This window comes from Crinia signifera, chromosome 12 (assembly GCF_055691185.1).
Source record: "Crinia signifera chromosome 12, ASM5569118v1, whole genome shotgun sequence".
Lineage (NCBI taxonomy): Eukaryota > Metazoa > Chordata > Amphibia > Anura > Myobatrachidae > Crinia > Crinia signifera.
This window is the reverse complement of record NC_139228.1, coordinates 13,461,410-13,474,129: the sequence shown is the minus strand read 5'-3', so window position 1 is coordinate 13,474,129 and position 12,720 is coordinate 13,461,410. Positions and strand designations below refer to the sequence as shown.

The 12,720-nt window shown below is 44.5% G+C and overlaps 1 protein-coding gene across 4 annotated transcripts in view; it reads right to left on the bottom strand.

Moving 5' to 3' along the window:
• The window catches only part of LOC146050447 (uncharacterized), a 54,341-nt gene that overhangs the window by 16,903 nt on the left and 24,718 nt on the right, over positions 1-12,720 (bottom strand). The window contains exons 1-2 of one of the 4 annotated variants that reach the window (XM_083167463.1): positions 3,479-4,156; positions 746-1,012 (exon numbers count right to left, since the gene is read on the bottom strand). The exons of the other annotated variants lie outside the window; for them this stretch is intronic. Of the exons in view, the coding sequence (XP_083023589.1) occupies positions 746-1,012; positions 3,479-3,872 (661 nt within the window). The 5' untranslated portion in view covers positions 3,873-4,156. Of the gene's footprint in view, positions 1-745; positions 1,013-3,478; positions 4,157-12,720 lie in introns of those variants that run through there. 4 annotated transcript variants of the gene reach the window in all.

Below are 12,720 nucleotides of genomic sequence, written 5' to 3'. Positions count from 1 at the left end.
GACATTTTTTTAATCACTTTTTCTTACCTTTATTCACATCTACTATCTTTGTAATGAGAAGATGTAATTAGCACATCTCTCTTTTAACAAAATATTAATAAAAGTTAAATTTTAAGTGACCTTTATCAGTTGGACGCCTAATAGAATTATTTGCAGTGTGCACCCACACAGTCTCCACTTTTTTTCTCTTTTTTCTTACGCTACCCCAGAGAAACTTGCCTGGACTGCAGCCGCTGTCAAAAAAAGGAGGGACTACTAAAAAACTATGGGGTGGAGGGGGTGCTAAGAGGGATCCAATTGCATCATGTTCGTACTGGGTGATGCCGGCTCCAGGAGACTTGTCTGCCCATCTGGGGGAATTTCGGTATTGGTGGGACAGACTGTGGCCAGACACCTGTTTTGTCTATTCATTTCCTTGGTGGTTTCTACAAGTGGTGGTTACACGGGGCAGGGTTGCAGTACAGTTCAAAATTCAAATAAGAGAGCCACACCCCCTGCCACCAACTGCCATTCCAAGCTGACTCACTGGCCGACAACTGTGCTGCAGCCCTGCATCTGGAGCTGCCACTGGTAAGTAGTGATCCTGCCATCTCTTTGTATAAGCAAGATTGGCATAAGAAGCAATTGCCCACTTCACTCCCATCCCTAAATATTACACAGGAGACCCTTTAGTCAGTCATACCAGCCATAGCCCAACATGTGATGTGCATTGTAACTGCCCCATATGTGATCACGGGAACATTACCTTGTGCCGGGCCGCACATCTCTGCCAATCTCAGTGTTCTGGAGTCCTTGCTTACAGGGTTCTTGGCCGTACAAGTGTACGAGCTGTTAGCGCTGTCTGGGGTGATGCCAATCACTAATGTGCTGCGGTTGTGACTTAAAGTCTTCTGGTCTTGAGTCCAGCTGAAAGAGACGTCCTCTCCCGTCCTCACTGAGCAATTCATGGTGACCACACAGCTGCCGTTCTGCAAACCAGGCGTCACGCTGACCAATAACCCGGAGATCTGTTCTGTTACAGTAAATATAGGATTGGCGTCGTTACACCTTGATTTAGGGACGAGTGTCTTCTGCAGTTATACAAAGGGCTCTGCCAGCCTGTAATATCTGGTCACCTCTGTAGCAGAACTGCAGAGAGTCTGATGCTCTAGTGCAGGGGGGCCAACCAATCAGAGGCAAAGAGCCAAAAAATACAGTATGTTCTGGTAAGACAAAGAGCCAATACCATGCACAAATGAGCGTTGCCTATCTCCCGAAAGGCCACGCCCACTTTTAAAATGGGTTGTGGCTTAGCTGGCACAAGGCCATGCACTCCAAACAGCTCAATTGAATGTTATACAGGGGCGGTGCCAGGTACGGGGGAGCGCCCGCATACCCTCCCCCCCCCCCGCCGCTCACCTGGGGGGTGGTGGTGGTGAGATGCGGCCGCTGAGTCGCTCATGACAGGGGGGGGGGGAGAGGAGGAGAGTTGCGGCTGGTCGCGCTACCTCCCCCCACACACACACTACACAAGGGGGAGAGTTTACAACCGAGGAAGGGGAAAGGGAGGGAATGCGGCCGCTGCTGCCGAGTCCCTCCATGAGGGGCGGGGTGTGGGGATGGTGCGGGCGTTGCTAACTCACCAGGCTCCACGGGGGATTGTGGACGGTGCGGGCGCCGCTGTCCTCACCCGGCTCCACGGGGGGGTGGGGGATGGTGCGGGCGCCACTGCGGGCACTACCTGTGAACTTGCTCCATGAGGGGGGCTCCCAAGTGCCGCCCTCCAGTGGCCGGCGCCCTAGGCAAATGCCTAAGGCTGCCTAGTGGTGGCGCCGGTCCTGATGTTATATATATAAAATTAACAGTGTCCCAAGGAACTTAGAGGTGGCACTGAATTTTCAAATGGTCCTTTATGAATTAAAAAAATAGATGGTCACAGAAACAGGCAGGTTAACATTTCAAGGCCTGCAGGCCTCTTTGTTGGGACAGCAGCCTGTGTACACAGGAAAGTGTGGTGCAAAAAGACCACACTTTCCTGCACACACAGGCTGCTGTCTCAACGAAGAGGCCTGCGGGCCTTGAAACGTTAACCTGCATGTTTCTGTGACCATCTATTTTTTTCATTCAGAAAGGACCATTTGAAACCACTGACACCTCACTCCGGAGAGATGATTGATCATGAATCAGGCCCATAATGCCCCCTGTGTTGCTGTGAATACATATAATGCCCCCATGGTGCCGCTTATCCATATAATACCCATAGTGCCCTTTACATATATAATACCCCCTGTGGTGCCCAGTAATACAAACAATGCCCCCTGTGGTGCTGCTAATTCCTGTAATGCCCCCTGTTGTGCTCCCCTGTGGTGCTGCTAATACAAATAATGCCCTTGTAGTGCCCCTAATACATATAATGCCCCCTGTTGTGCTCCCAATACATATAATGTAATGTGTGGTGCCCCCCTGTAGGACTCTTTGTTGATAGCCTCACTGTCCCCAGCTTTCTCCTTAGTGCTGCACAAGTCTTCTGTGTGTGGATAAGAAGGGTGCTGCCGGCGGCCGGGAGGGGAGGTGCGGACACGGCCGATGAGGGGGGGGTATGAAGTGGACGCGAATGGCGGGAGGGGGGGGATTGCGGGTGCTGACATGGACGCTGGGGGGGGGGGGTACAGCCAGCGAGGGTGTGCGAATGCTGCCGGCGGGGGGGGGGGGGGGGGGTGTGGATCTTTGGTGTCACCCCACTGAAGGCCCTGATTCAACTTCACTCCGGACAGGGCAAATTCGGGCCCGTTCCGATCAGTAAGTACTATGTTTGAAGGCAGGTGGCGATGCTGAGAAGAGTTGGTATTACTATCGTGTGCTTCCATCTTCCAAACCATGCCATACTAAATTTTAGATTGATTTATAGGTTAGTTTTTTTTCCACCATGACAATGCACCGGCTCCCTCATTCGGAATTGTTGCGGCCAAATTGCATGAATTGCACTATGAATTTTTTTTTTTCCTGCGAGCCATGTTTTCAGGTATGGGGAACAGAAAGAAGTCGCAGGGAGCCAAGTTGGGCAAATACGGTGGATGCAGGAACAATTCATAGCGCAATTCATGCAATTTGGCCGCAACAATCCTGGATGAGGGAGCCAGGGCAATGTCATGGTGTGAAAAAAACCTAACCTATGATCAATCTGTAATTTGGTAGGGCGTTGTTTGGAAGATGATAGTACACGATCGTAATGCTAAATTTCCTCAGCAACGCCACCTGTCTTCAAAGACTTATTGATCCATCCGTGTACATTGTAATGTCCAATAACCTGCACATACTGTAAATGGTTAATATGCTTGCTCAATATTTATTTTGTATTAACAAGTGTCTAGCGCGTCATTTGAATTATCTGTAGTTTAAATGTTATCTCATTGGCACTCCAGGGCCACATATCCATGGTAACCTTTCCTATATAAACATCTCCTCGTTGCCAACCGGGTCCACTTTTCATAGATCTTACCGTAAACTTTGAGGTCAAACTTGCAAAACTGTTCTGTATTTCTTGACTCAACTGTTATCTCGTACAATCCTTCGTCTCCCCTCTGTACCTGGAGCAGAGTGACCCTGGCACTGCTGTCATTGTACTGGAATCTACCGTCCCCCGGATCCACCTCTTTGGTCTTGAGATTGTAATGCAGCATTCTCGTTCGTTGGTTTCCATGCTCCCTCCGAATGACAAAGCTTTTGGACCCTGCAGTTATATTCAGTTGGACCAATACTTGAGACTGTCCTAGGGTTCCATGTAGTGTGCTGATCTTATTTCCACATAGAGCCACGTTACCTTCATTTAAAAAAGACCCCCCTCCCAAAAAAAACACATAAATGATCAGTTTAACAATGTTGATTTCCAACATACAGAAGTGTCGCTCCAAGAATTTTAGAGTAGCGTCATATTCATATCACAAAGAAGCACCACCCACAGACACTGCCACCAAGAGGCGGGGAGCAAGTACTAATTTACCAGTACTGAGGCTGATGAAGGGGCCCCTGGGTCTGCTTACTGTGCCAGGTTGACCCTAACGATCCAGGTTTTAAGTATATCCATGGATGAGCACAGATAGTTAAATCAAATTGATTGCGTAATATTTAGGGAGTGTATTCAATGCGGCCGGTGAGGGGGTGGACGGCGAGGATTCCCCCAGTCCTCGCCGTGTATTCAATGCGGCCGGTCAGAGGACGGCGAGGATTCCCCCAAACAGCGAGGGTCGCGGCTAATGCAGGGAGCCCGCTTCATTTAGCCGCGAGTCTCACTGTTTTTCAGCGGCCGCATACGCTGGTTCCCCCTCGCTACAAAAACGCAGCAAATGGGAAACAGCGTATGCAGGGGGGTCCGTCGAATCCTCACCCTGCGAGCTGTGACATCACACTATTTTGTTGCCATTGTTTTAATTCCCACCATGCACCATAACACAATGTGGGAGATGTGTGAAACCTTGGAAAGAGATAAAGTATGAACCAATCAGCAGCTGACATTGTTGTAACATGGCAGTTAGATGATGGTTAGTTTGAACTTTATCTCTCCAATGTTGTATATATCTCCCTCTACAAAGAACATTTTGCATGCCAGTCCGTAAGTCCAAAGCAACGGCCTTAAGAACAATATTTGGAACCAAGACTTTTGTTTTGCTACTGATTTCATACGTACTAGTCCTATATTCAGATACGAGAATTACTAAACTGTATTTGTTTATTATTGTTCTTTTGAATACTTAATTATGCCCCAAACACGAAGGTTTATTAGATCTACCACTGGCTCTTGGTGGTAATCACCACACCGCACTTTCTTGTGTCTTATGACCCAAAGATATGAAGACCACCTTTGGGATTACATTTTAGTTAGGGTTCTGGTGAAACCATATATACAGCCTGATACTAAAATTGGCAGTCGGAACATCTGCCCAAATTCACTGGACTATACGACAAGACCATCAATCCAAGGTCATGCTACTCTTTATGAAAGTCCTACTGGCTCTAAGGAGAGTGGAGGTTGCTGTAGTGAAGGGGCCTCGGGGTTCCTTGTAAAGTACTCAGACCCATGGATAATATAATAACAATTCCGCTTACCTGAATATCCTTTGGTCACCAAGCACAGAAGGAACAAGGCATAGAACATGTTTAATAAGATTCTCCGTCACCCTCTCTCTTCTCCTTTGCAGAGACACATCCTGTTGTACATAGCACGAAGAGAGCTTAACAAACATCATTTGTGGGTTTTTCAGCCTACGGAGTAGAAAAATATATTTCCATTTAACATTTGCTGTGTAGATAAGAAAGTTTCTTATTCTATTCCGGAAATGACAGTTGTGGTTGTTCAGCTTGCCAGTTTTGAGTTTATAATGCACAGAACAGTGGTGTTCCCTTGGGTACATGAGGCACACAAATATATACCCATATACTGACACATATGCAATAAGTTCAGGATGGCTATAGCAGATACAGTACAAAAACTATGCTACAAAAATATAGCATAGGGAAACAAGAGGGTCAGAAGGGACAGGCACGACATCTCGGATCTATCACACCCGAATAAATTCGCCCGGTTGGACGAAGTTTTGGCAGAGGATAGCGACGAAATGACGGAGCTGGAGGATACTGCTCCCTCCAACAACCAGAGGAGCGGACCCTCTAGCTCAATCGGGATGACAGAAAGTGAGGTACCAAGGCAGATAGTGGTGGTAGGGGATTCTATCATCAGGAGAACAGACAGGGCAATCTGCTATCGGGACCGTGATCGTCGCATGGTCTGTTGCCTCCCGGGTGCTCGGGTACGACACATCGCGGACCGAGTAGACAGATTGTTGGGAGGGGCTGGGGACAACTCGGCGGTCTTGGTACACATTGGTACCAACGACAAAGTTAATGGTAGGTGGGATGTCCTCAAGAAAGAGTACAGGGATTTAGGTAAGAAATTAAAGGCGAGGACATCTAGGGTAATTTTCTCGGAAATATTACCAGTGCCACGTGCTAGCCCAGGGAGGCAGAGGGAGATCAGGGAGGTAAATGTGTGGCTCAAGGACTGGTGTAGGAAAGAGGGATTCGTGTTTATGGAACACTGGGCAGACTTCTCGGTCAGGCGCCATCTTTTTTTGCCGTGATGGATTGCACCTGAATTAGGAGGGGGCTGCGGTGCTGGGGGGAAGGATGGTTAGAGGGTTGGAGGAGATTTTAAACTAGGAGACGGGGGGTGGGGGTAGCAAGACATTACGGGCCCGGCAGTGAGAGAAGATGGATTGGGATCAAGAATCATCTGGGGGATGGAGAAGGGGGGGAGGTCAGAGACATAGGCAATGTCCTGGGAAATAACAAGGGTATAATCGGGGGTAACTCCCAGGGTGCATCAGGAATGTCATGTAATAACAGTCATGTTACCCCATTACAGTTCTTAGGTACAGATGACTTTATTACACAGGAAAGAGTGATGGCCAGAGGAAGTATTTCCAAAAATTTTAATAGGTTGGAGAGTGAGCATAGTGGGGAAGGCTGTAGTGAGTCCATTGAGGGGGAGGGTAGGAATGAGGAATTTAGTAACGAATGTGAATGCAAATGAGCCTAGAGGAGAAATTAAACATAAGGTTAGGGACACAACTAAAAATAAACAAATAAAATTGCCTACTGGCTAATGCAAGAAGCTTGGCGGGTAAAATGGGGGAGCTAGAAACTGTGGTCAGAAAGGACGATTACGACATCATTGGTATTACAGAAACATGGTGTAATGAGACGCACGACTGGGCAATAAGCATGGAGGGATATACTCTCTACAGGAAAGACAGGGAAAATAGAAGGGGCAGGGGTGTGTGCCTATATGTAAATAATAACTTAACATCGTGTGAGAAAAAAATTAGCACAGATACAGAAGAAGACAACTCGGAGACAGTGTGGGCAGAGATAACCGACAATAATAAAAAAACAAATAACAAAACTATAATAGGGGTATGCTATAGACCACCGAACATAAGCGAAAGGGAAGAGTCTTTTCTTTTAAATCAAATCAAACAATCATCAGATCAGGGACAGGTATTAATTATGGGGGATTTTAATTTACCAGACATTGATTGGGAAAACGAAACAGGTAAATCAGCAAGAAGCAGTGGGTTCTTAAGCTTACTTAAAGACCAGTTTATTACACAAACGGTAGAAGCTCCAACTCGTGATAAGGCATTATTGGATTTGGTATTAACAAATAACATAGATCTAGTTTCAAACACAAAAGTATTTGAACATCTAGGGAACAGTGATCACAATATGGTTTCATTGGAAGTCAATTTCAGTAAATTACATCATAAAAGATCGACAAAAATATTAAACTTCAGAAAAGCGAACTTTGAATTATTCAGGGAAGCCCTTAAAGGAATAGGGTGGGAAACGGTTATGGAGGGGAAAAATGCAGAAGAAATGTGGGATACTCTGAAAAATTTACTCGAATCATTAACTATTAAATTAAATTCCTAAAGTAAACAAGGGTAAATACAATAAAAAAAAGTAAGGTCAGCTATCAACAATAAAACAAGAGCATTTAAATTCTATAAAAATAACTTAAATGAGGAGGCATTCACCAAATACAAAGAATCAAACAAAACTTGTAAAGGGGCAATCAAAGCAGCTAAAAAATTATATGAGGAGCGCATAGCCACTGAAAGCAAAACCAACCCCAAGAAATGTTTTAAATACATAAATAGTAAGCGTATAATTAAGGACAACATAGGTCCACTAACTGATATCAGTAGAAAAATTGTCACTGAAGATAAGGGAAAAGCAAAACTGTTAAATTAGTTCTTCTCATCAGTATTTACTAAAGGAGAGCAGACTAAGGAACGAACATCTTCAACAAATGGGACAAATAAGCCTGATCTCATTGTTGATTTCACGCCCAAGGAAATAATTCTGAAGCTCAGCAAAATAAAAACAAATAAATCACCAGGGCCAGACGGAATTCATCCGAGGGTACTAAAGGAATTAAGGGATGAACTAGCTACCCCCCTACATTATATCTTTAACAATTCACTATCGTCAGGTAAAGTACCAAAAGATTGGAGAATAGCAGAGGTAGTGCCGATATTCAAAAAAGGAAAAAAGGACGATCCCGCTAATTACAGACCCGTCAGTTTAACATCAATAGTGGGTAAACTATTTGAAGGATTTTTAAGAGATGGGATCCAGGAATATCTAGACCGTCACCGTCTTCTCAGTACTAACCAGCATGGGTTCGTTAAAAATAGTTCATGCCAAACTAATCTACTAGGGTTCTATGAGGAGGTTAGCAAAAACTTTGATAATGGAAACGCAGTAGATGTGATTTTCCTAGATTTTGCTAAGGCCTTTGATACTGTCCCACACAAGAGGTTGATAAATAAAATGGAGGACCTAGGACTGGGGGGAAATATCTGCAGATGGGTAGGGAATTGGCTGTGTAATAGAGAACAAAGAGTGGTTGTAAACAGTGCCGTATCAGATACAATACCAGTACTAAGTGGAGTGCCCCAGGGTTCGGTTTTGGGGCCCATTTTGTTTAACATTTTTATTAACGATATTGGGATAGGGTTACTCAGCAATGTATCCATCTTTGCGGACGATACAAAACTTAGCAAAGTCATCAGAAGATGTCACCACGCTTCAAAAGGATCTTGCAAATCTAGAGGAGTGGGCTAAAAAGTGGAAGATGAGGTTCAATGTAGATAAATGTAAGGTTATGCACCTTGAGAGACATAACCAGTGTGCTACTTATAACCTTAGCGGAGAGGAATTGGGTACTTCAATACTCGAAAAGGATCTAGGAGTCCAAATAGACAGCAAACTGGGGTGTAGTGCACATATTAATGTAGCAACAAAAAAGGCCAACAAAATTTTAGCATGCATTAAAAGGGGCATTGAATCTAGGGACTCAAGGGTAATTATGCCACTATATAAAGCATTGGTGAGGCCTCACCTCGAGTACGGTGTACAATTCTGGGCCCCGCATTATAAAAAGGACATCATTGAATTGGAAAAAATCCAGAGACGAGCAACAAAGCCTATTAGGGGAATGGAGAATTTAAGCTACGAGGAGAGATTAAGCAATTTGGGACTATTTACATTAGAAAACAGATGTTTAAGGGGGGACATGCTCAACATGTACAAATATATCAGAGGCCAATATAAGGAATTAGCAAACACCCTTTTTTCAACAAGAGAGGAATCTAGAACACGAGGGCATGAGTATAGATTAGAAGAAAATAGATTTTGGTCAGCTAGAAGAAAAAATTTCTTTACGGTCAGAGCAGTCAGACTTTGGAACTCTCTTCCTGGAGAGGTGGTGTCGGCAGAGACACTGAATACGTTCAAAATAAGGTTGGACAATCACTTATTGGTTAATAACATCCATAGGTACAAATAAGAAATATAATCTGTCTTTACAAGTCTGCTTTCAATAAACAACCTAGGCTGAACTAGATGGACGCAAGTCTTTTTTCAGCCTTACCTACTATGTAACTATGTAATAGTTAACTATTTTTGATGAATCTGCATCTAGAAGCCCGAGACGGACCAGTAGCCCATCTGTGACCCGGAATTTTCCTAATAGCCCTCCTTCTACAAAAAAATTTAAGTTTATCACCACAATGAGCATTTTGATACCCCATTCATATCGCCAAAATAACCCATGTAATTATTGGGTCGCTGACGCATTGACCCGGGTCGAGGTGCGGTGCGCCTAATAACCCATGTATATCAACCAAGCAATTCCACCTGGTTTATAGGAAGGGTTCAACCTGGGTCACCCTCTGTATAATGGGCGACCAGCGTCTAATGTGAAAGTGCCGGAGCCAGTGCGGACCTGGGATAAAGTTCCCGGGTCTGACCCGGCATAGTGATGTGAAAGGGGTATAAGCCACTAATCTGTGACTGAGACGGGCTGGAAGTGGTCATCACTGTACGTCACAGACTTTTTTCTGACACACCCCCACCCCCAAACGTAATCTTCCTGTCAGTCAAACTGCAAATGGATTGCATTTAAGATATTGTGTCATCAGACGCTTCGCTATCCTCGGACGATGATGTGGGATAGTGTCTTCAAGTCACAACCACTTCTTATCTCCACACCTGGCCTCTATATCTTCCAGGAGGTAGGTAAGCATGGGCATTTTCATGCTGGTCAGCAAGGATACAGGGGAAATTCTTGGTGGGCCCCATGGTCCTAGGGGGTCAGGTTCCAAACTATGGACTTAAATTATACTTTTTTTACTCTATTAGAGGGTCAGTTACCTGGTGGAGCAGGACTATGGATGACCTACCACAAGACTCACCCCCTAGCAATCACACTCAGCTGTCCCGATACTCCATTGTCCTTTCAAATGGTTGGCAAGTTTATAAAATGTCTGGCCAAAACCCCTCTGGAGACTGGACACTCATCTCAAGCATGGGATCCTACCACTGAATTTCCCAGAGGGCCCATCATACATCTCATACCTTTCATATGAGGCCTACATCTAACCTCCTTTAGACATGAACACTCGGATCCATCAAGCTCCTCCTCTCATTACAGGATGCAAATTTGGCCACCCCTTGCAGATAATGCCCACTTTATGTGCCAGTCTGGGAGCATCCCATCCAACCGGGAAATGGTCAACAAAAATGCATAACTTTTTTTTTTTTTAAATATGTTTTATTGAGCCTCACCAATCACATAGTGTACAGGTAAAAAGAACATAAGACAATAATATTAGATGAGAAGCAATCCACATTTTCAAATTTTTCCAAACAAATATCAATAAAACTTAAAGTAAAGAAAAAACAATTCCAATAGAAAATTGGAAACATGATATGGTGACCTCAGTGTCTGAGTGGTAATATTAACGATATTATTATAGGATTGACAATGACAGCCGCACAAAAAAAGATGCCACCAATCAATCCTAGGAGAGGCACCATAGTATAACACGAACATGAATTAAAAAGGTAAAACAGATAGTAAAATAAAACAGATCAAAACAAAACATTCGCCCGTTCCTAAAGCTAAGCCAGCATCCCATCCATGGACCGATCCGACCATCCAGCAGGAGACGGAAGGAGAGATAAAGGAAGGGAAGAGTGGAAGAGGGAGAAGGAGAGGGGGGGAGATGAGGGTGGCATGGATATAAGTAGTTAGGTTGTAATAGGGGTCTTATTTTGGAGAAGTTGTAAATTATACCATGAGGTAGACTGGAAGAATGCTTGAATTGCCGTTTTAGTCCTAAGAGGTAAGGATTGAATATATCTGTCCCAACACTTAAACAGGGCTGGGGTCATAGATTCTTTATGAAGTGATGTCTCCAGCCAGTCCATGGTAAATAGAAAAGGTAATCTGGAGGTTCCCATTTCCAGAGAAGGGGCCAAAGTATGCAACCACTGCTGTAGGATGGCTTTTCTACCAACCGCTGAGAGATCACTAGGAGTTTCTTATCACATTTAGGGACAGAAAGTTGATCCGCGACATAGCCGAGTAATGCCCAACATTCATTAAGTTGAAAGGGTCATTTTAAGGAGGAGGAAGCGTAGGTGTGTAAGGAGCTCCAAAAAGTTTGGATGTGGGGGCAGGTCCAAAAGCAATGGTGGAGATCTGCGTCACAGGAGTGGCACTTTAGCCAGTCAGAGGTGATAGCTGTTCCCATTAAGTGACATTATTTAGGGGAGAAATATGCTCTAGAAAATATTTTGTATGACATCTCTTGGTATGAGGGATAAGTTTAAAATGTGATAAGAACATTGACAGAATGGTCTCGGGATCCAAAGTTGAGGTTTGTGAATCCCACTTGTGGAGTCCCGGGAGGTCTGTGGCAGTGTCCAGCTCAGGAAGTATGTGCGTGCATATATTGTAGAGATGGAGTGTGTGCAGGTGCGAATAACGGAGTCAAGGGTGTTTGTGATATCCTGGGGTTGCAATTTAGCTAGAACAGAGTGAAGGTAGTCTGTAGCTTGAAGGTAGGCAAATTTGTGTTGTGGGAGTAGTTGAAAGCGCGACATAGCTTCATCAAAGGTTAATGGTGTGTGAGAAGTATTTAACAGATGTCGCAAAGATAGTGTGCCAGAAGAGCGCCAAGCCGTAAAAGGAGATAGTGCTTTGCCATTTTGGAATTCAAGGTTTCCAACAAGAGGGAGGGATAAAGAACAGTAGCACTGTAAATGCAAAGATTTTCTGGCTCGCCTCCATACGAATACAGTGGAAGACAGAAGGCGGTTGTCATACTGAGTTGATTTCAATTGAGACGGTTTAGCGTGTAGAAGAAAACTAGGGGATAGGGGATAGCAGAGTTGGGAGTCAAGAGAAACGTCTGTGTAAATGTTGGAGTTAGGAATATAATCTACTGCAAAGCAGAGAAGACAGGCCAGGTTGTAGTATTTAATGTTAGGTAGATTCACGCCCCCTCTTTGAGCAGTTTGGATTAATTTATAGAGATTAATTTATAGAGATTAATTAAAAAAGTTTTTTTTTAGTTCCAAATAAATTTGGTGATCATGGTGTTGAGGGATGATAAATCAAATTTAGTGAGTACAATGGGGGTCATTTATAGAATATATAACAGTTTCGGGAAGCTGGCCATTTTAAAGAGATTACATCGCCCCAGAAAGTTAAGAGGAAGATTCTGCCAGAGATTAAGTTCCTGGGGATGCGGGGGGGGGGGGGGGGGGGGGGGGAGGACAATGCCTAAATAGGTAATGGAAGAGGGAGCCCATTTAAAGGGGAAAGGGGTG